The sequence below is a fragment of the Delphinapterus leucas genome, chromosome 8 (genome assembly GCF_059928025.1).
Source record: "Delphinapterus leucas isolate spDelLeu-1000000601 "Yukka" chromosome 8, BTC_Dleu_Yukka2, whole genome shotgun sequence".
Classification (NCBI taxonomy): domain Eukaryota; kingdom Metazoa; phylum Chordata; class Mammalia; order Artiodactyla; family Monodontidae; genus Delphinapterus; species Delphinapterus leucas.
The window spans coordinates 6,735,492-6,759,937 of record NC_143136.1 but is presented as its reverse complement, the minus strand read 5'-3'; the positions used below and the strand labels follow the sequence as shown (position 1 = coordinate 6,759,937).

Sequence of the window (24,446 nt, the reverse complement as noted above, 5' to 3'; positions counted from 1 at the left end):
GGCTGAGAGGATCTACCCAACTTCCTCTAGGCCCTTCTGCCACACCTTCCTCCCCTAGACGATAGAGCATCACAAACTCAGTTTTCCAGCCTCTGGCAGCTAGGCCTGGCCAGTGAGACTTCGCACGACTGCTAGGTATGGAGGGCGGGGGAGGGAGGCCAGGCACAAGCAGTTTTGGGCAAGGATGATAGTTTTCTTGATGAAGGAGAAACGGGGGTTGTGCTCTCAGGAAGCCGCAGGCACGCGGGAAAGGTGTAGAATTGCAGGGCCATACCCATCCGGTCTGAGCCAGCAGTCCCCTGCCAGCCTGTACTGAGGGAAAATGAACCTCCTGCAAGGTGTAAGGCTCTCGGCCAGGCTCTCGACTCCAGGCAGTGCAGGCCCTCCCGGTTCACAGGGCTGTGGGCTGAACATGGTCCCCCAGATTCACAAGTGGAAGCCCTAACCCCCAGTGTGATGGTAGCTGAGACAGGGCCTTTGGGAGGTAATCGGGTTTGGATGAGGTCACGAAGGTGGGGCCCCCATGATGGGATCAGTGCCCTCCTAAGAGACACCAGAGCTCCTCCTCTGTCCACATGACACAGCAAGAAGGTGGCTGTCTGTGGGCCGGGAAGTGGGTCCTCCCAGAGCCCGACCGTGCTGGCTCCCTGATCTCAGTCTCCCAGCCTCCAGAAACGAACTCCTGCTGTTTAAGTGCCCAGTCTTTGGTATTTTGTTACGGCAGCCAGAGCTTAGTAAAACACACAGGTAATGTCCTAGTGAAACAAGGTGTGGGCGGAAAGGTACATCAATACAGGGAGAATGGTCACCTAGGGACGGAGGGTGGAAAGGAAAGGTGTGCAACTCGATCTCATCTCTAAACTTCTACTTAAAAAATCCATTACACACAGCAATGTATTAACCATTTACTCAGGATGTTGGTACACGGGTTTTGTCACTGTGTTCTGAGTACTTGAAATATTTTATCTAAAAAAGTCACTGTCCAAGGCCAAGTTATAAGGGGGGAATTTATACTTGGAGATCATTGAAATTCCACCAGAGAGAGATGCGAGAACCAGTGAATTGCCAGAGCTCCCTACGTTCCCAGTGTCTACCTTGGCCCATTCCAGTACAAGCCAATAAGCCCTCTGGACCTTATGGTGGCCCAGATGAGAAACTGTCTCTACAACTGAAAAAACGAAAACAAGAATTAAAAAATTTAAATGTTATGTGTATCAAAAATATAGACAAAATTAAAGGGCATAGAAGTTAAAACAGTCAAAAAACCAAAAACAAAAAAGCAAGTCACTGTGATATTCTATTATAAACAGCTCCAATAAAAATCATGAGGTGTCATGGGTGCTGTGTCATGGGTGCTGAGTGGCTACAAGTGTGTTTTGGGACCATCACAGGACTGTTTATGTTTTCATCTAAAAATATTAGGAATTACTTTTATGGGTTAAGTTGTATGATGGTTCAATTTGCTACCTCCTATTATGGAAGATACCAAGTCCCATGAGTCTGAATTTAAAAGACTAAGCAGCTGTATTTTCCTTCCAGGATCACTGTACCCAGGGCTGAAACTTAGGTTTCATAGCAAATGATTTTTCTAAGGAAATAGGAAATGTAAGGGAGGATTCTCTGGTCACGTCTAAATGTAACAAAGAAAACATGAGAAAAATCGGCCTATAAAGAATATCATTAAAATTTTTAACTGGTCAACTTTATTCAAATAATTTCCAAGAACCCAGAGAGTCATCTCAACAGAACCAATTTCATAGAAATTTGCTTTGAAGGGCAGATAAGCAAAGCAAGTTGTCACATATTCTTGAGAATTTAAAAAAATACACAAAAATCAGAGAGGAAAGAGGGAATACTTCAGAATAACTTGGCAGTAGATTTTCAGCTTTGAGGTTTTCTAACACAAAATCACTTTTCTCTTCCATCCTGAAAGATGTGTGGTTCTTTCCTCTAAAAAGAAAAAAAAAAGGATTTCAGTATAATTCCATTATAATTCCCATTGCCTGCCCCCAAAAGCTTAACTGTTGTATTCAACTCCACCGAATATATATAAATATTTGAGCCATTATAGAGAATGCTATGATGCTTAATAAATACCCTACAGAACGTAAAGAAAAAAAAAAGTAACGGTAACTCCTCAGGCAGGCCGTGCAAACTGGTGGTTAAGGCCACGGGCTTTGGAATCCCGGCCCAGCCACGCACTGCCTGTGTGGATTCAGCGGTTAAGACTACATTTCCTCATTTATAAGAAGAAGAGCTAGCACTGCCTATTGGGCAGAGCCTATCCAATCAAAGTGTTCACATGGGGATTAAGGAAGGAAGGTGTGAAAAAGGGTTAACACGGCCTGGAGCACAGAGGGCACTCAGAGGTTAGCCCTTAAAATTCCTTGTGTTCACAGCTCATGCAGATTCGGTCCCTTTCCTCAAGAAATTTATAATGTTAAGTAGAGAAAGAAAAGAAAATACAGAAAAATGGTTAAGTATGTTTATATTGTAGTTCCAGAAGGAGCCGGCCAAACCAAACTCAGTCAGATCCCATCAGCCAGTGGACAAGTGACATGGACTCGGGATACATCGCCCAAATCCCTGCGTGCGACACGCTGAAATGCACGCTGGGAAAGCTGGCACCCATGTGAGAAAATTTAACCACTCAGGGCGGCTTCCCTCTGGAGAAGATACAATGGTGCATGCAGGGTAAAGCGCAGCTTAAGGCACCTGCACAAGCTAAACCGTGGCCAAGGCTGGGGAGCAGATGGACTTCAGTGGGGAGGACAGGAGACCGTGGGCCGAGCAGCAGCGTGTGGTCCGGCCCCTCACGTGTGTGGGATGCTGCTGGGGGTTCTCCAAGGGCCGACTCCTGCTCTGTCCCCAGGAGGGATCCAGAAGGGGTCAGAGTCGTCAATTCTAGATCAGTTTTGCCTGCAACAGCTACGTTCTGAGTGTGAGGTGAAGAGGCTGGAAGTGACAGTTTGACAAGGATGGGATAGAGTGTCTTAAGGGAAGCTTTTTAGAAACATCCCCTAAATGCATTCCAATAGAAAACGTGTAAAAATGCTGATTTTAGAGGAAGGAAAAGAATTTGGGAGAAAGTTCGGAAAATTAACACCTAAGGATCCTGTTGCAAAACACCCACATTCGACAAACAGAAACGTACCTTCTTCTCTTCCCAGGTGGCCTATACAGCACCAGCCTCTTCCCCAGGCCTCGGGATGGCTCTGCCCACAGGTGAGAAATCCCAGGGTCCAGTCCACCGTCTGCACACCTGAGGGTCTGATAATCGGCGTCGTTTTGTGGGGACTTGATGGCCCCAGCTGGCATCGAGAGCAAAACCTGTAGATGGAGGGGCCCTAATTGTGTTTGAGCCGAGGGGACTTTTAATGCTCTGCTGGGGTGATGATGACAAGTTTGGGGGGTCCTGGGAGCCAGAGTCTGGATGGAATTTTCCTGAGAAGTCTTCTTTTTGATACCGAACTCCCACACTTGCTTTATCTGGAGATGCTCTGGTACATGAAGGCACCTGCGTCTGCTGAAGCGATTTTTGGCAATACTTTTGATGAAGCTTGTCAAATTTTTCTTTAATGTCATCGTAACGATCCCTGGCACAGCCTGGAGGCTGTACCCTGGGTACTGAAATGGCTTTGTTGAGTGATACCGACTTCCTAAATCCTCCCAGATCATTTCCTTGACAAGCAAGGTCAGAGGTCTGCTCTGAGCGGCCCGGGCTACGTGTGGAGTTGGTCTTTGAAAGTGAAGGGAAGGAGTCACTCTTTGGTGGGCAGCTACCCTCTCTGATAGATCCTTTGCCCAGGCTTTCAAAAGCCTCACTCAACCTCTTAGCTTTTGCTCTGCGGAGAGGGCTACTCGGCCTGTGGGCTTCTATGCCCTGGGGGCTCCCAGGGCTTGCTGGACCACCTCTGTACACATCCACAGCCGAGGAGCCGGGAAGGTATGTCAGGCAGGGCTGCTTCCTAAGATTCGAGCAATATTCCTGATGAAGCTTGTCAAATCTGATTTCGATCTCCCTATAACGATTCCCTCCCTCGCCCGGCGGTACTCTGGGTCTAGAACCTATTTTTACAGGAGAAATCAACCACTTTAATGTCATGAATCTATTTTCCTGATCAAGATGATACACTGCATTGGAGTCTAAGTAAGTCAATGAAGAATGATGCTTCTGAGGCGTTCTCGGAAGCTCCTTCCAATGTGACGCGAATGCGTGGATCTGGGGTTGGTTTACTTCAAGAAAAGCCCTTCCCAGTTTTAAACCCATCTTATGGCCAGAAACATTGAGTACGTTCTCGCGATCTCTTAACACTGCCACGTCCTTCGCAGGTTCGCAGCCGGGTGGACGTCTCTCCCGGGGGCTCCTCCGAGAGCGCCCGCCTCCTCTGCAGCTCGTTCTGTCCATTCTGCTCTTACACCTGTGCCTCCGCTTGGAGCTCCAGTTCTGGCGGATGAACGTCTTGGTGGAGATGACGCAGGAGGGCCTCACACCCAGCAGGCAGCTCATGGAGTGCAGCATGCCCGCGTACAGATCGCTGAGTGTCGCGTTGCAGATGTCCTCAGCCTCAGAGCATGGGCCGCTTGAGAAGCTGCTGCCACCCGTCCCTCCCTGTAAGGAGATGTCATCACCCCTCGGCACCAGGGCCAGGCCTGCTGAGCTAGAGCGCAAAGCATCACCCTCTCTGGGCAATGAAGTTGGCTGAAATGGGCCACCGGGGCTCTCTTCAGAGATGTCACCATAGTATCCTGGAGAAACACACACACAAGGCAAAGGCGCGTTAACCATTTAAAACCGACCACATGCAGAGATCAGGGAACCGAAGGCTGGATGGGGACCAGGGTTTTTACTTTTTTTTAATTATTATTTTTAATTGAGATATAACTGACATATAACATTACGTTAGTTTCAGGAGTATAACATAACATTGTGAGTTCTTTTTAAGCAATGTGAAAAACAAAAGCAAAAGAAAAATTCACAAATATTTGGGAATAGACTCTTCTCAGAGATTTCTTTCTAGCTACCAAAACAATTTACTCTCCACTGACCTTCCTAAAAGGAGTCCTCCTTCCCTGTGTGATGGTTTGGAAATCGGTTGCCTTGTCAAAGATTAATTAGAAACCAGAAAATAATGACCCTGTTTGCCTACAGGGCTGGGTGGGGAAGGGAGAAGACTCCTGAACACACCTCTTCACACGGCTTTGACTTTTGCATCATGTTAAATGTTTTACATATTAGAAAAATAAAATTAAACCAACAAAGATGGGGATAACTCTAAAACTGAATACAGACAGGGAACATGACCCTGACTGTAAGTCAGACTGACAACAACCAAAAGAGAAAATAGAATCCAAATAACTCTGAACGTGCTCCCTCAGTGGGATATTATCTGAGGATGACAATGTTGCTTGGAGATCTGGAACCTTCTTCAGCATTGTTGAGCAGAGTGGTACCAGGTGCTGTGATTCTGAGGCTACTTTGTGCTGCACGACTGGCCAAATGAGCCTCGTTGTTAAGGAGGAGCCAGCGGGGGCTGGGGGAAAACTCTGGAATCAGGGTGGGGGAGGAAGAGCTCAAAACCCCACGGGGACAGGTCGGAGGACGCAGAAGCCAGCACGGAAGGGGCTCCTCCAGGCTTAACGGGTGATGAAAACTGTCAACAGATTCTTATGTGAATTTAAAAAAAAAAAAAAAGAGTCCATGAGTTCTTACTGATTCTGGAAAAGTTAAATAAAGAAAAAGCATGTTGGGGAGGATAAAGGAAGGGAAAAAAAGAAATGGAAGGGAGACAGCTCAACCTTCTTTATACAAGAATGCCAACGAATGCAGGCAGGGGGAATGGCAGAACCAGAAAAGGCCTGTGTTCGGCCGCAGCTCAGGCAACGGTCATGGCGAGATGCTAAAAACCATGGGGTGCGAGGGTTCTGGGGAAAAGGCTACCAGGCAACTTCAAGGGGTCATCCACAGATGATTCCAAGGATAAAAGGCACTTCTGCAGTGAGAAAACTGGTGGGGCCTCTGCCTCAACTGTGCAACCAGACTCAAGTCACTAACAATGGGACAGGCTGACAGGACGTCCCGAGAGGACAAAAACGTCACCTGTGTAGTATTTTTGCCAAAAATGTTTAACATAAACTTAACCACATATAAGTCCAAATTGAAGGACATTCTGCAAATCTACTGGAGGCCAGGATTATTCAAGAAAGTCAGTGATGGCAAAGATTATGATGGCGACAACGGCAAGGCCAAGGGGCCCTTCTGGACTGAAGGAGACAGTCAGCACGACAGGTGGTGCCCCAGTGGGTCCTGAGCTGGTTCAACAAACAAAAAAGGCTGCAAATGACAACGATGGCGCGACTGGGTAAAACTGTATCGTGTCACTGTGACATTTCAACGTGTGCCAAGTTTAATGTGGTTCTGAGGGGACTCAGCCTGTTCTTCGGAGACACTGGAGCATTTAGGGATGGTATATACACGAACGCAAATACATACACGTGTACGTGCGTGTATGTCGGGAGCGATAGAGCAAGCGTGACACAATGTGAATTGCTAAATGTCGGGAAAGGATGTTTATTGTATGAGTCCTACATTTCTGGAGATTCAAAAATTTTCAAAATGTTAAGTTGGGATAAAGAGCTAATTAGCAATTAGCATGCGAGTCCCAGAAGGAAGGAGCACTTTGTTTCTTAACACTTAATAATTTACCTATGACGTGCACGTGTCTCTCACAGTTCGTGGTGATGAAACATACCCAGCTCAGGGCACTGTGGCTCTACCACAAGTGAATGGTCCGTGCAAAGTTTCTACGTCACACTCACCTCGGGCAGGCCTGGCGGGCGAGGCCAATGAAGGGACCAGGGTCGTACGGGTGTCCTTTCCCTCTCCGTAACTGGCACACTGAAATCAAAGCAGATGACTTTAACAAAGGAGTTGTCAGGTGCTGGCTCGGGCTTCCTGCCCCAACTGCTCTCCCAACCACTGACGGCGCATCCATCTGCGGCTGCAGTGGTGACATGCGCGACCACGATGACAGACAGCGGCTGGCTGGGCCTCCAGCAGTGGTGGGAAGAGCTGTCTTAGCAAGATCCAGGAGTTCTGCCCCCATGGCCTCCAGGTATCGCCCCCTACCGCCCAAGGGCCACCACTGCCCCACGTCTGCCAGAATCTCTCTCGGGAGGTCTGGCGGCTTTTCCTCCTCCACCGTTATCCTCTGACAGCAAGGACGGCCGGTCCAGGTAGATGGAGGGAAGGAGAACCTGTTGCTGGGACAACGGAGCTGGTCCCAGCCCTGGCCTCCTTCCCCGACAGGCAGGGCGACCAAAAGGCCACGCTTGCTGCTTCCAGACTAAGGAAAAAGGCATTTCCCGTACATCCACTCGTTCAGATACAGGCTTCTGTCAGCAGCAGCGTAAGAAAATATCCACGCTCCTGTTGAGTTGGCTGCCTCTGAGATGAATTATTTATTCCAGAACACATACTTCCTAGTTATTTGGTATTAAAATGTCCTTTGGGGGCTTCCCTGGTGGCACAGTGGTTGAGAGTCTGCCTGCCAATGCAGAGGACACGGGTTCGAGCCCTGGTCTGGGAGGATCCCACATGCCACGGGGCAACTGGGCCCGTGAGCCACAACTACTGAGCCTGCGCGTCTGGAGCCTGTGCTCCGCAACAAGAGAGGCCGCGATAGTTGAGAGGCCTGCGCACCGCCATGAAGAGTGGCCCCTGCTCACCGCAACTAGAGAAAGCCCTCGCACAGACACGAAGACCCAACACAGCCAAAAAATAAAATTAATTTTAAAAAAATGTCCTTTGTTTTAGATGAGACTGACAGAACTTGGAAAACTAAAGAGTTGGCATCCTTGCGTGAACTCCACCTTTAGCCTTTTGCTCTCCTTCAGGCAAAGCTCCAGGAAACTGGCTGCCAGGCCTGGGAGAGGGGCTGATGAGCTGCCCACCTCCCACGGGGTCCACCGCAGCCCCCGATCTCGCCAACATCACGGCCAAAGCAGGCAGAACAGGTGCCCTGTGGCCCGTGGCAGCCCCGGTCACGGCAGGGAAGGAGGGAGGTGGGCGCTACAGCTTCCCTAATTCTGTGGCTTAAAAGCCCTCTGCCTGAGGGTGGGGGCCCTACTAGATCCTGTGAGCTGCCCAGAGCATAGCGGGCAGCCGATCCCGCTGTCCGAGGGTCCCAGAGTGTTTACTCAGGAAGAGCAGGAACTGGGGAGCCTGTGAGCGAAACGGTTTGGAAGCAGCCGTTGAAATGCTCTTTGCAGGCTCTGTAGCAAGTGAACAAGACGAGATGACACCTCAGTGTGTCTCTTGTTCATGGTTTACTTATATGAAGACACGCCCTAGGAAACATTACCTCCAAACACCCTTCATCCTGCAGCAGGATATCCACTTGTGTCAAGTACTTCCTCCTTAGCTCAGTTTTCAATGGGCTCCAGGGCACTGCAGGCTGACACCAAAGAGAAGTCAGTATTCGTAAGAGCTGCTGGGTACGGCCGAGCTCTGGGATCCTGGGACACACTGGCAAGCCCGTTAGTGTACATGTCTTTAAATGAAGTTCCTCGAAGTCACTTCTTCACCTCCTACTGTTAGCAGCACAAAGTGGTCCAGCCCCCTCTGAAAATCTACCTGACCCTGGAATCCGACTTTAGGGAACTGACCCAATGGTAACAATCCGAAAGAAAATAGAAAGACAAAACATACCAGTTTGGAGAAGTTTATGACAATATTACTAGAACAAGAGAAAAAAAGAAACAATATTCTTCGGTGAGTTTAGGACACAACTACTGGAATTGACCCCAGTTGGTATGTTTCTAAGAAAAGAAGTTCAGTGTCCAACTCAGGGGGCAGGAACCCTTGCCTCTCCTATCCCTCACCTGCCATACACTGGAAATGGGGGACCTCAGCCTCCACTGTGCACCCCGGTGGGGCTTAGTCAGGGCCTGGGGCTGCAGACCGGGGAGACACAGGAACACACCGGGGAATGGCTGACACCTTGGCCCTTTACTGTCAGGGCCGCCTGCTCCCCTTCACTGCCACCCCGACACAACACCTCACAACGCACCCCTTTCCTCCCCTAGGGCCACCACCTAATTCTAGGTAGACACTACAAGTCACACACGGGTGTGTGGGCAAACCTCTGTACAAAAGTAGTGCTTTTAGAAGAAAACCCCACGCCAGCTGTTCTGGCGTCTGACCCAGGGGTGAGGTCAGAGGCTCGGGTGGATTCTGTCCTGTGTGTTCCCGTCCATCCCAAGGGCTGACCTGGAAATGCTCCCCAGAGCGCCTCCCTTATGACACCGTCTCTATGGGGAAAGACCGACTCAGAACCCAACTTTCTACACCGTGAGGTCGGTCAAGGCCCAGGGCACACCGGGATTGTTCTATTTGCAGAGGGAACGTCACCCAACATTTACGTAAGTTCAGTAAATCAGGCTTGAACTGGGGCAGTACGTGCTAAACCGAGAAGGGGTGACTTGCTGCCTTAGGGGATCTGAACGTGGGGACAGAGACTTGAGGGGCGATGTCAGCAAAGAGCGAGCCTCAGAAGGGGACTTACAGGAAGATGCAGGTCATGAGAATGTGTACTTGTCCCCAAGCCTCAACTCTGTCCCTTCATTACAAAAGACAGGTCTTACCATCAAGTTACCAGCAACCACATCTTCTTGGAATAAAGTTGTATCAGTATCACTGCTTACTGAATCTAAAAGCAAAGGAGATTTCCATCAGAATTTTTAAAGAAAGCTTGCATTTTTCTCTCGAGGATAGTTTTTGCATTGCTTGAGTACACCTTACAGTGGCCCCCTTTAATAGGGACATGGCCATCTGTCACCATGCAGAGAAACCATCAGAACAGGAACACGCCCAGAGTCGGGGAGACGTGGGAAAGCAACTTCTGTATCACCTCTGGCTCTTTCCATGGCCTCTGATCCTGGAAGCTGAGTCCCTCTAGGCCAGCACTGTCCAGTAGAACCTTCTGTGATGGCGGAAGGTCCCCCAGCTGCTGTCCAGGATGTCAGCCACTAGCCACACGTGTCTGTTGAACACGTGGAATGCGGGTAGGGAGGCTAGGGAACTGAATTTTAAACTTCACTTAATTTTCAATGAATCTGAATAGTCACAGGTGGCTAGTGGTTACCACACTGGACAGTTCAGCTCAAGAAGAACTATTTCTACTGATTTCAAGCAGTGCAGGAAATTCATGGACCCAAGGCTTTATGGAGTTAAAATTCGGATTGATACAAATAACACCCATGAGTAAACATCTCCATCAAGTTCTTTCTAGTTCTGATCTGAAAGACCACCGGTTTCCCCTTTAGGACTCCACCCATATTTCTGACTGCCCAGTGTGGGCAAGGGCCTGGGCAGGGCGGCCAAAGGCCGCAGAAAGGCCAGTCCCACAGGACATGGGTGTTCAAGAACAATTACAAAGTCTGTAATTACTCAGCTGGTTAGCTGCCACAAGGGGAAGAGCCAGGTGTGGAGCACACAGGTAAAAGTGGGAGTATGCTCCGATCTGGGGACCAGGGGGCTTCCAGGGGGCAGCGAAAAGACAGTGGGCAGGTCAGGCATGGTCTGAACTCTTTTCACTCTCAGAGGAATGGGCAGCCATTGCAGTGCTTTGAACAGAGAAGCCATGTGACCAGATTCGCACGTTTAAAGGTGTCAGCGGGGTGGAGGCAAGGTGGAGACAGGAGCTGGCACCGGCAAGAGAGACGGTGGTGGCAAAGGCACGGAACAGCGCTGTCTCAGGTATGAGGAAGAGGGAGGGGCTGAGGCCAAGAGGATGCTGGGTTTCTGGCTCATTCTACAGGGAAGACGGTGGTGGCCTTGTCCTGAGGACAGGTCTGTTGGGTTGGCTTTTTGAGCTGAGATATGCAGAGTGCAGACAGAGTTCAAGGAGCGAGAGGCCGCTGGCAATAAACATACCCAGAGCGGGTCTGGGCAGGGGATTCCACTGGAGTGAGGGAAAAAGATGCCCAACTCTTGGGAAAGGGCACCAGCGAAGGTGGGAGGTGGGACGATAGAGGGGCTGACAGGAGGGAGAAAGCCCGGGGAGCTCAGGGGCACTGAGGTCACGGCCAGACTTTCCAGGAGCTTTGAATGCTACTGAGAGGACAACAGGATAAAAATCAGAAGAATGCCAACCAGATTCAGCCACGGGGCCGCCGGGAGCCTCACCACAAGGTGTGCTTTTGAGCCGGAGCCAGAAGCCAGAAGGGGATCAGCTGAGGTGTGCACGGGGGCAAGAACACCAGAGGCGGTGAAACGGGCCACTGGTACAGACTGGGTTGTGAAGGGAAGGTGAACACAGGGAGGCAGCTAGAAAGGGGCCCAAGACGGGAGATACGAATTCTGTTCTGTGTGTTCAAGGTGAGAGCTGATGGGATGTACCCAGGGTAGAGGGAGAGGCTGGGACAGAAAGAAAGATGATGGGTGGATTTCTGAGAAAACAGACTGGGCCAGGGGCTCAGCAGCACGGCTAGTCTGAGGAAGGGAAAGGAGGCCCCACGGAAACAGGAAGCAGGAAAAAGGATGCCTGCAGGGCACGTAGGACTTAGTGGTCCATGACACCAGCCCGCAAGGGCACATCAAAGTCTTACTGTTAATAAATTCTTGAGATTAATTTTATTTTTTGGCAAAAGGTCAAAACAAAACAAAATGGGTGGGTGGGGGTGAGGGCTTTATTATTCTAGAATATTTGAGTACCCTTTATGTGTCAAGTACCACAATGTAACTGTGAGCGAAACAGCTCCTTAGAAGAGCTTAGAAAGAAGTAACAGGGCACTTTCAAATGTTTTAGTTTTTAAAATACACCTTGGAAAAAGTCAGAGTGAGGGATCTAGACTTGAAACGTTCTGACAAAAAACCCACGTCCCTCCGGACCTGGCTTTCTAGTGCCAGGACACTCACCCTCAACTTGTGTGCAGGGCAAGGGAAGCTCGTGACCTCCAGCTGGGACTCGCGTGGGTCCATCTGTCCTGTCATCCGTCTTCACCGGGGAGCCCTTGAAGTCGATAAGATACGCTTGATTCGGTCATAACACATTTCAAAGCCACTGTCAAGTAACACACTGACAATCCTTCCTCTTCCTTTAGCGTATGAGAGAACAGGAAGTTTCCTGGGGCTTCTCTTCTAGAATATTATGGTACAAAAGGCCTCAAAACTCCTAGCAGATAGACAAGCCTTTCCCTTGGAAAAAGAACAGAGCTTTCTTCCTCTGGCCGTGCCAAGGGCTGCTGCCTCAGAAACCACTTGGATGGTAAGTGATGGAGCAGGGAAAGTGGGGAAACAGGGGCACGAGTGGACAGGCCCAGGACGCCCTGGCCTGGAGGCGAGCACAGGGCCAAGGCCAAAACAGAACACAACTGTCACCAGATCCTCAGGTAGAATCCGGAAATTCAAGAGGCCCCTGGGGGACTTTCTGTTACTTTTTTATCTTAACAGTGAATTTATCTCCATGTCACGAGACCCACAATGCCTTTAAAAGCCTCAGCATGTGGTGGGACCCTGGCTTGGGGAGCCACTTTCAACCTGAGCTCTGGCCACGGGGTGGTCAGCTGTCCTGACCAGGGCTCAGCCCACAGGGCAGTCAGTGGACCGCCCCCGAGGAGGCCGTGCTTCCCTCTCTAGAGCCTCATCTGCACAACTGGCCTCTCTAACAACCATAACGAATGCCATGGATGGGCTCTCATTAGGGAAACTGGAGAATTCAAGATGCCAGATTGGCTAAAATATTTTTAGGACCACCCCAGGCTTGCAAGAACAGGAGTGAGAACGTGGTGAGGCCTGTCCCTTTTGGGGCAGCGCCCAGGCATCATCTCCTAGGTGTCTGTGAATCCTGCCTGGGGGATGTCACCACCTTTGCCTTGGGGGAGCTGTTTTGTGTCTGGAGGCATCGAAGAACTTGGCCTGAGAATCATGGGGAAGCAGCCAATCGACACCAGCGTCTAACTACAGGCAGCTCTGGGGTCGGAAAGAGAACCCAGGCCACGTGATAGGACAAACCCTTGAGTCAATGCACAGCCCACGGGGCCTACGGCTTCCACTGCCCCAGGGCAGGCAGCAGGTGGTGACTTGAGTGAGGCTGTAGACCTCAGAGTTGTCATCACAGACCACGCCCAGTTTTCTAATCCCAGGAAAGGGGCTTAAAATTCCGTAGATTCCAAGGAGGGCTCCTCCTAATTTTTTAAGTAAAAACATTAAATAAATGTCCAGATGAGAACACTTTGCCACCAAGACCATTCAAGCACTGGCTGATCAGTGGGTACCATTATTATGTATAATTTAAAGAATGAATATCCTTTGACATAATGATCCCACTTCTTGGCATTTACTGAACAGGGGTGACAGCACTGGGAAGAGATAAGAACGGTTCTCTGTCTCTGTATATAACAGGGGTCTTATAAATAAAGTTTTATTGGAACATAGCTGTACCTGTCTGTTCGCCTATTGCCCTTGGCTGCCTCCTCCCCTTACGATGCAGAGCTGAGTAGCTGCAGCAGAGGCCACGTGGGCAGCAAAGCCTAAAATATTTATCATGTAGACCGGCGGTCCCCAACCTTTTTGGCACCAGGGACCGGTTTCGTGGAAGACAATTTTTCCATGGACTGGGGCGGGAGGGTTGGGGGGATGGTTTGGGGATGATTCAAGTGTATTACATTTATCGTGCACTTTATTTCTATTATTACGTTGCAATATACAATGAAATAATTATACAACTCACCATAATGCAGAATCAGTGGGAGCCCTGAGCTTGTTTTCCTGCAACTAGATGGTCCCATCTGGGGGTGATGGGAGACAGTGACACTTGAAGTGTGTTGCTTATGTCCAGTCTACTCCATAAGATGCAGCTTAATTGTCACTTGTCACTCACTGATAGGGTTTTGATATGAGTCTGCAAGCAACTGATTTATTATGGTCTCTGTGCCGTCAAACCTCTCTGCTAATGAGAATCTGGATTTGCAGCCGCTCCCCAGCGCTAGCATCACCGCCTCAGCTCCACCTCAGATCATCAGGCATTAGATTCTCATGAGGAGCGCGCAACCTAGATCCTCGCATGTGCAGTTCACAGTAGGGTTTGCGCTCCTATGAGAATCTAATGTCACCGTTGATCTGACAGGAGGCAGAGCTCAGGCGGTAATGCGAGCGATGGGGAGCGGCTGTAAATACAGATGAAGCTTCGCTGGCTGGCCTGCCGCTCACCTCCTGCTATGCGGCCGGTACGGTCCATGGCCCAGGGGTTGGGGACCCCTGATCTAGACTTTTGCAGGAAAAGAGCGCTGATCCTGACTTATAATAAAGGAAAGTGAAAATAGCTAAATGACTAGCAATGAGAGAGCAGGTTTATTTTTAAAAAGGAGATTGAATTATACAACAGATGACAAAGAGGAGTTTTCACAATATGTATTAAGTGGAAAAAAGAGGGTAAAAAAAAGTGTATTTAAAAGAAAAAAGGGGATAAAGAAATGTGTATTTATAAATACATATACAGGTGTCACAGTATACTAAAATATTATTATTATTAGTGACTATCTCTTATCTCTGCATATACATGTCAGGTTAATTTTCAGTAGTTATATGTATTTCTAACATTTCTATGACTAAATGTATTATGTGTTAAAATAACCAATCCGGAGGAAATTTGATTTCAGATTTGCTGTTAATTGTTATGTAACCCTAATGCTGATGTTTTCATTCTTGGGCACTGGCTCCCCAACAGGCCACGAGGAAGCACCACATGGTGAGAAATGGTGATTAAGAAGATACCAGACATCCTTACAAAAGTCACTGCCACAAAAAAAACAAGACACCCTGGGTCTCACAGTAGGAAGGCCCCTCCCATGAAGGTAACAGATCACATAGCTGCTGTGTCCATGGATAAACTCGGGAAAAACACACCTGGGTTTTAAAAGGTAGTGAACGGCACAGGGCACCCTCTCCCTAATCTCTTGCTCCTTTCAGAAGAGGGAAAGATGCCTTTTTCCTTCCCGGAAGGACCTGGGTTTGGTCTTTCCTGTAAGGACCCGGCAAAGCAAGTTGGTAGCTGTGGCTGAAGCTGGGGATGGGGGAGGTCTATCCAGCTGGCTCCACCTTACAGGTGGGCTCCAGCTGTCAGAGCCCCTTGGTCCATGGCAGGGGAAACACAGGGGGATGCAAGGGGCATAAGCATCACATGCTCCTACCTGCACTTGACAAGCAACAGAAGACATGCGTCTCAGTAAATCCTTACACACAAGAAAACAGGGCAGTCAGGGTGAGAAAACTGTGGAACGACAACCTGCAGTGGCCCTGGGCGCAGTTCCAGCTCATCTCCACCTTCATTCACATCAACCTTCCTCCACGGCAAGGCATGGGGGCAATAAAATTTGACATTGAATACCTGGATTTGTCCCGTATTTCTTTCCTTTATTAATCTTCCTCCCCAAATTCGCAATCCTTAAGAAAAGAAATAAAAATGACTACTTAAGTAATCATGAACACTGAGTTTCTGTTCAATCTGAATTCAAAGAAAACCAAAGTGACAGGCAACAGAAAGATCTAATATAACCAAGACATAACCAAGCCACGTTCCTGATATTCTGCTGTTTCTCGTCTTTGTGAGGTTGAAGGTTTTTCAAAAATCAACACTAGACAAAAATCTGTCATTAATGAAAATCTCTCCTACCTGGTAGGCAGCAAGCAGCTCATTGAATCCAGCATTAAGCCACAAATTAAATGGAAACAACGAACGTATGTATGCCAAGTACTGTCCTCAAAATACATATACTGAGAGTAATCCATATACTACAGAGAGAGAGATCACTTTTCGAGGGCAACCTCTCTACCCCATGTACCATGCAAGTGCTTTCTCAGGACAATGTACACGTTACAGAGCAAGCCCTCGGCACAGGGGATAAACACTGAGTTTTGGAGTCCTACACTTACTAGCTAGCAGAATCTGGGCAAGATACTTAATCTCTCCCTAAACCTCCGTTGGCTTCCAGGTAAATTCAATCATTGGGTTGCGAGGCTTGAGGTGGTTGTTGATGGTAACAGCAGCAATAATTACACGGTGCTTACTCTTCCAGGCTCCAGTCTATCCCTTTCCAAGTACACCTCATTTACAACTCACTGACATATAACTTGTATGGTATTCTTAATTCCTTTCGGATAGATACTCATGAAGTTCACTGTACAGATGGGGACAGAGGCAAGGAGAAGGTGAAATAACCAGCCCAGGCCATTTGCCCATGTGGTGAGGCCAGGCTGTGAACCCAGGGGAGTGACTCTCTGGGGTCCTGACCACTGAGCTGTGTGGCCTTTCCAGAACAGAGCGACGCTTGAACAGAGGCGCTTGGAGTCAAACCAAAGCTTTGCCACCTTGGCTAAGTGCCACAGGCAAGTTCCTTAACTTCTCTCTGCTGTGTCCTCTGCTAGGAAACACTGATGATTCTAACAGCGCCCACCTCGCAGGGTGTTGAGAAACCTGAGACTCTTAGAAGCACAGATATATGCTTAGCTGTCAACATGTGAATGACTCTTACTCACCTGCTGTCTTCACCATAATCAGTGTGGTTGTTAGCTCCAATCTACCCCCTATGGTTTTGCCTTAAATTGCAGGAATTCACCCTGTAAGAGTGGCCAGCTAGCATTTAATCAAAAAGTCCACTTCCTAACTGAGTGCCTCTCCAGGGGAAGCTACGGGTCTAGGGAGCTGCACTCCCATCAGCTAGAAATTTGTTAGAACACAGACCCACTGAATCCACATCCAGCATTGCTGTCAGTGGCCCCAGGAATCTGTTTCCACAAGCTCTTCAGCAGGTCCTCCACATGCTAAAGTGTTTGATGCTTGACAACTGTCCTCATCAAACTGGAGTCTGAAATGAGTTTTCACTGGTGAAATTAGTGGTGTTCAAGATATGTGAACTGACCAAAACATTCCAGACACTGCCCATCCTTGCATGAACAGGCCGTGAGGACACTGTGAAGCCCGTTGACAGCACCCTTAGGAATGATTCCTACACACTCCTGAGTCCTGCATCCGGGTTAGACTTGTCACCACCTGACAGAGGCCAGAGTAACAGAAACCTACTACTGGAATACCTTAGCTTCTGCCTGAATAAAATTTTCACCCAGGGTATGGCTAGGCCAGCTGAAAGAGCAGAGATAGGATTTCATTTAATTACGAACTGTTTGGTGTCTGTCTGTCCGGTGCACAGCAGAACCGGCTCTGAGATTCACTTTCCTTAGTAGGTAATACTGAGTTGGAATGAGGCTGAATGGCAGGCACTGACCTCACCCAGTGCAAACTTTCTCCAGCTATTTACCAAAGAGAATCCATGAGATTTAAGTCAGTTTGCAGCATCAACCATTAAACAGAATGGGTCCTTCTCCTTAGATTCAGGTCAAATTCCAAAGTACTCAGAACGTCAAATAACAGTCAATACGAGTGTTTACTAGTGCCAGGCACTGTTCCAAGAGCTTCATCTTCTGTAACTGTCACAATCTCCACCCCAAGTAAATATTATTGTCATCATCTTTCCATTTTACAGGTGAAGAAACTGAGTCACAGCCTGGCTAAAGCAATGGGCCCCAGCTGACATGGCTATTAGACAGCCAGCGGGGATACCAACCCAGGCGGGGACATTTTTAATGAGGATGCATCTATGTGTCATCAGAATTCTGTCTTAATAAGTAATTCTGTTGGAAATAAGTAATTTATACGTTCAGGGGAACTAGTGACGGTTTAGTACCTACTAGGTGAACAAGGTTTATTTTCAAGAGAACAGGGACAGCATTTCAAACTCTAGTAGGACACTATTCTAGTTACACTCTTAACCGTAAATATTCAGAAAGGGGGGCTGACTCGTACCCTGGGGCGTCTCGTAGGTCAGCGTGGACATCTGCACCACCGGGGCGTCCTCGAAGGGCTGGTTGTACTGCGGGAGAGGAAGGGGCATCCCGTCAGATCGGAGGGCCGAGGGGAACCCCTGACCCGGGCTGAGAAGGCGCCAGCGCGAGGCTGCAAGTCTCGGGGGTCCCGAACCCCCGTCTCTGCCCCCCAGTCCCCAACCCTGCCTCCTCCTCCCGCCCCTACTCCTTCCCCTTCCGTCCCGCTCCCCCTCCCCTCCAGCGGGGGGAGCCGCACCTTCTCTATCAGCTGCTGCATGCGCCTCTGGAAGCGGCGGCGGCTGTCCCTGAGCTTCCGCAGCAGCGCGTCCTCTCCCAGAACCTCGCCCTCCATGGCTCGCAGACAGCCAAATACCTACTTCGACGGGAAGCCGAACAGGGGACTGCTCTCCGCGCCGCGGTTCAAATAGCGACTCCCGCCCTTCCGGCCCGCCCCTCCGGTTTTCCATTGGCTGTCTCGGAAAGGCCGGGCGCCGATTGGGCCTTTCAAACAGGTTGGCGCAGCTTTTTCCCAGCCAATCCGTGCCCGAGCTTCCGACCCCGCCCTGCCCGGGGCGCGCGCACTGAGCGGAAAGGGGAGGCGGGGATCCGCCGCCTAACGCTGGGAGGAGTTTGGCGTGACCTTCCTTGCGCACGTCCAGTGCTTGTTAATCAACAGGACCACACGAGTATGATTTCCCCTGTCGTGCACCGGAGATGTCCAGGTGACTTGCGCTGGGACTCGCCGCCGGTGGGGGGCAGCCCCTCACCTGAATGTCGCCCTGAGGCCTGCCCCGGGCCGGCTTTCTCGCCTAGGCCGCCTCTGGTCTCTGCGCAGTTACGAGAGCGGAGAGCCGAGAAAGACATCACGGAATAACGAATACGAAAGGAGGCAGGAAAGTGAACATGCATTTAGAGAGGAGCAATACGATAAACGTCACTGAATCCAGGAGAATATAATACGGTATTTTTTTTTTTTTTTTTTGCGGTACGCGGGCCTCTCACTGTTGTGGCCTCTCCCGTGGCGGAGCACAGGCTCCGGACGCGCAGGCTCAGCGGCCATGGCTCACGGGCCCAGCCGCTCGGACTCTCAACCGCTGCGCCACCAGCGAAGCCCATAATACGGTATTTTTATTAACCTCCTGGCACACCTTTTTGGTACATAATTTTTATTGTATACTCGGCTCCATTGGTATTAATTTTGTAATATTTTCTCTAGAGAATGGATGATTCAGCACCATCACTGAGCCGTATTTATGTGCTTGTGCGGTTACCACAATGTGTGATAAAAAATGAGTATAACTTTGAGCATGATTAGGACCCTTAGATGGGGCTCTTCACCTCCTCTCAGCCCGCACCCCAATCCTATCATGCGATCCAGCGGAAATTAGGGGAGAAGGGGGGGTGTTAGAACATCAGGGCTCATGTAGGAAATATATTGTGATGGACACAGAGATGCTGCCTAATTCCCAGGCCACCCTCAGGCCGCAGCTGCCGGGAGGGCTTCTACCCCGGCGCCTTCTGCTGTCGGCCTCTTCAAGGATTGCCTCAGTTGTAGAGAGCTCCTCACCCACGATCCTGCAACCCCAGGGCGGCCCAAATCCAACGACAGATCCAGGTGGGAGCCTGAAGCCCTGGCCATTTCAGCCAGTGAAGGACAATCTAATGGGCACCCAGTCTTTCCCTTCCTTTCACAGCCGCCAATCTGCAGGGTATTCCCTAATAATATCCTGCATGGTAACTCCGTCCCCCTGTCTGCTCCCTGGAGAATCCCACCTGTAACAAAGGACCTTGCTGCAAGTGGCCACTGAATCCACACATCCCATTTGTAACTTGACCAATTGTCACAAATAGGCCCAGTTTTCTGTCTCCTCTTCCCTTGGGGGTGCTCATAAATTTAGCGTGCTGTTCCCTAGACTCTGTTTCCATATACGTTAGTTTCAAACACTTATCTCATTTAGAGACTTGGGACGTCCAAATTGACCTCTCCTAGGGCATGGTCCCCACTCCTAGGACACCACTCCCAGGTTCCAGGGCATCCTTCCCTCACTTCACTGACTCTCCGAGGGTCTCCTCTACCCCAGGGGCTCATGGATAGGTTCATGGAAACGATTTCTCAAGTTCACGTCTTTAACTGAAGGTCCAGAAACATACCCACTTTTTGTTGTTTTTGAATTTTATTTTATTAATTTTTTTATACAGCAGATTCTTATTAGTTATCTATTTTATACATATTAGTGTGTACATGTCAATCCCAATCTCCCAATTCATCCCCCCCCCTCTCCTGGGCACTTGCCCCCCACTGTGGTGTCCATACGTTTGTTCTCTAATTCTGTGTCTCTATTTCTGCCCTGCAAACCGGTTCATCTGTACCATTTTTCTAGGTTCCACATATGTGCGTTAATATACGATATTCGTGTCTCTCCTTCTGACCCACTGCACTCTGTATGACAGTCTCTAGATCCATCCATGTCTCTACAAATGACTCAATTTAATTCCTTTTTATGGCTGAGTAATATTCCATTGTATATATGTACCACATCTTCCCTATCCATTCAGCTGCCGATGGGCATTTAGGTTGCTTCCATGTCCTGGCCATTGTAAATAGTGCTGCAATGAACATTGGGGTGCGTGTGTCTTTTTGAATTAACACACCCACTTTGGCCACTCCCCTCTGAAACAGCTAAAGCCCGTGCATTGGCCCGCTGGTCTCCCAGTCCTTTCTGACCAGCTTTCCCCATGCCATGGTCCAAAGTAGTGGCCCAGCTCAGGAAGAAGGAGCCGAGAATGATGCTCCTAATTTGACACCATCCCTACGGAACACCACTTCTACCCCGCACCCCACCCTAGTAACTTAAACCTGTGGCCTCTGGAACCAGACCAGCTATGCAGACTCCTCCCCCACCACCCCCCTCGCCCAGTAACGGGGAAGGATCACAAATCAGCTCCTTCCCGGGCAGCGGAAGTAGCTGGGTGCCTCACCTCTGAGTCTCTCGGGGTTTTGGTCGGCGGCAAGGAAGAGGGTGATGCTCAGCTGGGCAGCAGCATCTCCGCCTCTGGCTGCACTTGCACAGCACCCCGTGCTGGCCCAGCCAGAATTTTCACCCCTCGAAGCGCTGTTCAAATTATAGGTATACATAGGAAATAATTCTCATTTGAATGATTTTATGTCAGCTCTCATAAAATGTGCCTCAGTTTTATAAAATTTTATATAATAAGTGGAGATTTATTCTGCACAGAGTTGCTGTGTGCATAATTTCATGTTGGAAAGGTGTGGGAATGTCACCACCAGTGATATTTCTGTGGTTGGAGAAGCACAGCTTTTGGCTGGTCCCTTTGTTGACACAGAAACTGCTGTGTAACAGTGAAAACGTCGCTCCGGATGAATTATCAACCACAACCATCAAGGCGATACGTTTGGCTGCCAAGAAAAGGGTTCACTTTCTTCTGTTGTTTCAGGGCTGATGGAAGTGAAGAGGGTGTAAATAGCCAACAACAAATTGACTTTCCAAAAGATGTCAGTCAAAGCTCACAAAATGTGTTTATTCTTTGATTTAATGAGCCTTCTTTTTGAGATCTGTCCTAAGTAGTTAAGGTTGTTGGCAAGGATTTAGCGGTAGGATCTTTAGTGAAGCACTGTTTATACATACAGTAAGTCTCCTCCATAACGAACCTTCAAGTTTCGAACTTTCAAAGATGCGAAAGTACGTCCACACGTTCAATCACGTAAGTTAGTTCACGTGTCTGGCGTACATTGTTACGAGCGTGCATCCTCCACACGTGGTTGTGCTTTTGTGTACTTTGTACAGTACTGTTGCTGTGCAACACGAGGAGCTTACTAATGAAGACCTGAAGGAATTGGAGGCCCAGAGAAAGGATAGAGACAAGAGGAAGAAGAAGTAACTGAAGAACAAAAGAGATTCACGGTGCATGCAATGGCAAGGGGATTTTCTGTATCTGAGGAGGCACCGTGAGTTTTTGAGGCACAGGACCTGAACATAGAACAGTGCACGAAGGTTGCAGCAGCCATTCAGAATGCAATCCGGTGCTACCGGGTCATCTATGACGAGAAAAAAGAGCTACCACCCAGACGTCACTGGATCATTTTTTCAAGAGGGTAGATAGAATTGAATCCAGCAAGGAACCAGAACCTGTGCCATCCACGTCAGGTGTGAGTGAAATTGCAGCTTGCCCTCCGTCTCCTATTGCTGACGACCCTTCAGCTCTACCATCTCCCACCTCCTCTCCCTCCTCCAGTCAGTAACTCTTCTTGCCTGTTCCCTCGATGCCAGCCCCTGGATGCCAGCTGTTGTACTGGACTGCTGTACTTTTCAAGATACCGTGCTGTAAGATCAAAGATGTTTTCTTTATTTTGTGTGTTTGTTTTTTATGTATTATTTGTGTGAAAAGCATTATAAACCTATTACGGTACAGTACTATATAGCTGATTGTGTTAGTTGGGTACCTAGGCTAACTTCGTTGGACTTACGAACAAATTGGACTTACGAACAGGGTCTCGGCCTGGAACTCGTTTGTACGTAGGGGACTTACTGTAAAGCCCAATACCAGAAGGATGGTTGAGTGATGGTGATAGATATGTATCTGTGCTCCATTTAACAATTTTGAAGAACTGTATTTATTGGCACCTAAAATGTTACCTTTTAGAGGTTGCAAACATATGTATTACATACCTGCATTAAAAAATATATATATTAGGGGTTTGGGATTAACATATACACACTACTATATACACAATAGATAACCAACAAGGACCTACTGTGTAGCATGGGGAACTATACTCAATATTTTGTAATAACCCATAACAGAAAAGAATCTGAAATAAATAATAATAAAAAAGAAATAAATGTGAACACTGAAAGTTCAAAATGTTTTTTAAAAAGATAATTTTACACTTCAAAAATATAATATACATTATATGTTTTAAAAATTTGAGCACGTATATGTCAAAATGTTTCTTGTGCTACCTCTGGATGAGGGTATTACGAATTACTTTTAATACTAGTTTGCCTTAGCTGCATTTTCTAGATTGAACATTGTTCCTGCCATTGGAGCGTGCATTACTCACGTGATAAAAAACACAGCAGAACCAATCTTACGATTTTACCTTGACTCTACAAAAGTATTTATCCAAGTAAGACACATGTGGCTACAAACATTCTAAAACTGCTCTCGTACAGCTGATACAATACAGGGCTGATAGCAACACACTCAGCTTGGTTCAGCTACTGATGTGGTCTCATTCTGTAGCAGCTCTGGAGTTTCTTCTGGGGCGATTTCAAGGGCCCCTACTTGGAAGCATTCTAGGGCATCCTTAGACCAAACAGGGGCACTGACTGGGTCCCTTGTTCCCAAACTCCATTTGTCTTTCTTCTCTGCTGCCAGGTAGGTCTGCCTCAGCGGTGATCTGAGTTCTAGCTAGTCTCACTGAGCTCTCATTCCTGAATTTATTTTGTTATCCTAGGATCTGTAACCAATAGGTCTTTGTTTAAAGTAACTAAATCTAGGTCTTTGTATAAGATGCTTAGACCTTTCGGTTTGGAGATGAAACATTGGAAGATATGTGCTTATTCTCCAGCTGCTTGCTTTGCTCTGTGTGTGTGTTTATGCGTGTGTGTATTTATAAGTATGAAGTCTTATTTCAGTTGTCTCTTTTTGTCCTGGATTATCTTGTGTTCCACAAGAAACATATGGTTGTATAAGCTGATTATTTGCTCCAATCCAATCCAGCCTTGAAGACAAGTGATTGGCGGTCCATTAGACCAGTGAACAATTTGTGAAAAGGCAATTAGTCACATCTAGACTTGGGTGCCTACAAAACCTTCATGATGTCACTCATCATCTTGCCAACTTACGAAAGAAGGTCCTTTTGCTCAGTCTGTATTTTAGGGCAAACAATTATTGGGTCGTTGATCATATGGCCCCTTCTTAACCTGCTTGGCTAGGGAACCCAAGACACCATTCATGAGCCCATACTGTGGACCACCTGTACTGACCCATCTTCTTTGTGTGTGTTTGGCTAAATCGAAGTCTCAAACTCTGCAAGAAATTTTTATTCCTATATTAAAGTCTCATTATTATCTTAACTCTTGCACGTTTTGGGGGTAAATGGCAAAAAAAAGAATGGCCATTTTAGAGAATGTTTGCTGTGTTACAATCAATAAATTCCAAGAATGACACAAAGGCAAAAGATATAAAGAAAAATATATTTTAAAAGAATGTTAACACACAGAAATGAAAATTTTCTTCATGAAAAAAATACCTAAGAAAAATTTAATAGCCGAACAACAAAATGGGAAGAGTAGCTCTATTATATATTACAAAGTGTTAATGATATTAAAATATAAAGAGGAACATGAAAACCCTGAAAGAGAAAAGGACAAAGTTCATAAATGGCAATCAACAAAAGATGGAGTACGAAAGGCCCATAAACATATAAAATGTCCTGCCTCTAAAACCAAATTTAAAGCTTTGCATCACTATTTTAAACTGTCAAATTAGTAAAGATAAAGAATAAAAAAAAGTAGAAAAAAATATTGGTGAGAATATG

The 24,446-nt window shown here is 47.9% G+C and overlaps 1 protein-coding gene across 1 annotated transcript; it reads right to left on the bottom strand.

The window, feature by feature from the left end:
* Positions 1–1,841: 1,841 nt before the first annotated feature.
* Positions 1,842–18,388, bottom strand: HJURP (Holliday junction recognition protein). The gene is made up of 9 exons (XM_022568012.3): positions 18,138–18,388; positions 17,862–17,928; positions 15,390–15,445; positions 11,921–12,014; positions 9,646–9,710; positions 8,364–8,456; positions 6,820–6,898; positions 3,155–4,749; positions 1,842–1,950 (listed from the first exon to the last, which is right to left on the bottom strand). The coding sequence occupies exons 1-8, from the start codon at positions 18,231–18,233 to the stop codon at positions 3,176–3,178; spliced, it is 2,124 nt and encodes a 707-aa protein (XP_022423720.2). The 5' UTR covers positions 18,234–18,388; the 3' UTR covers positions 1,842–1,950; positions 3,155–3,175.
* Positions 18,389–24,446: the final 6,058 nt, after the last annotated feature.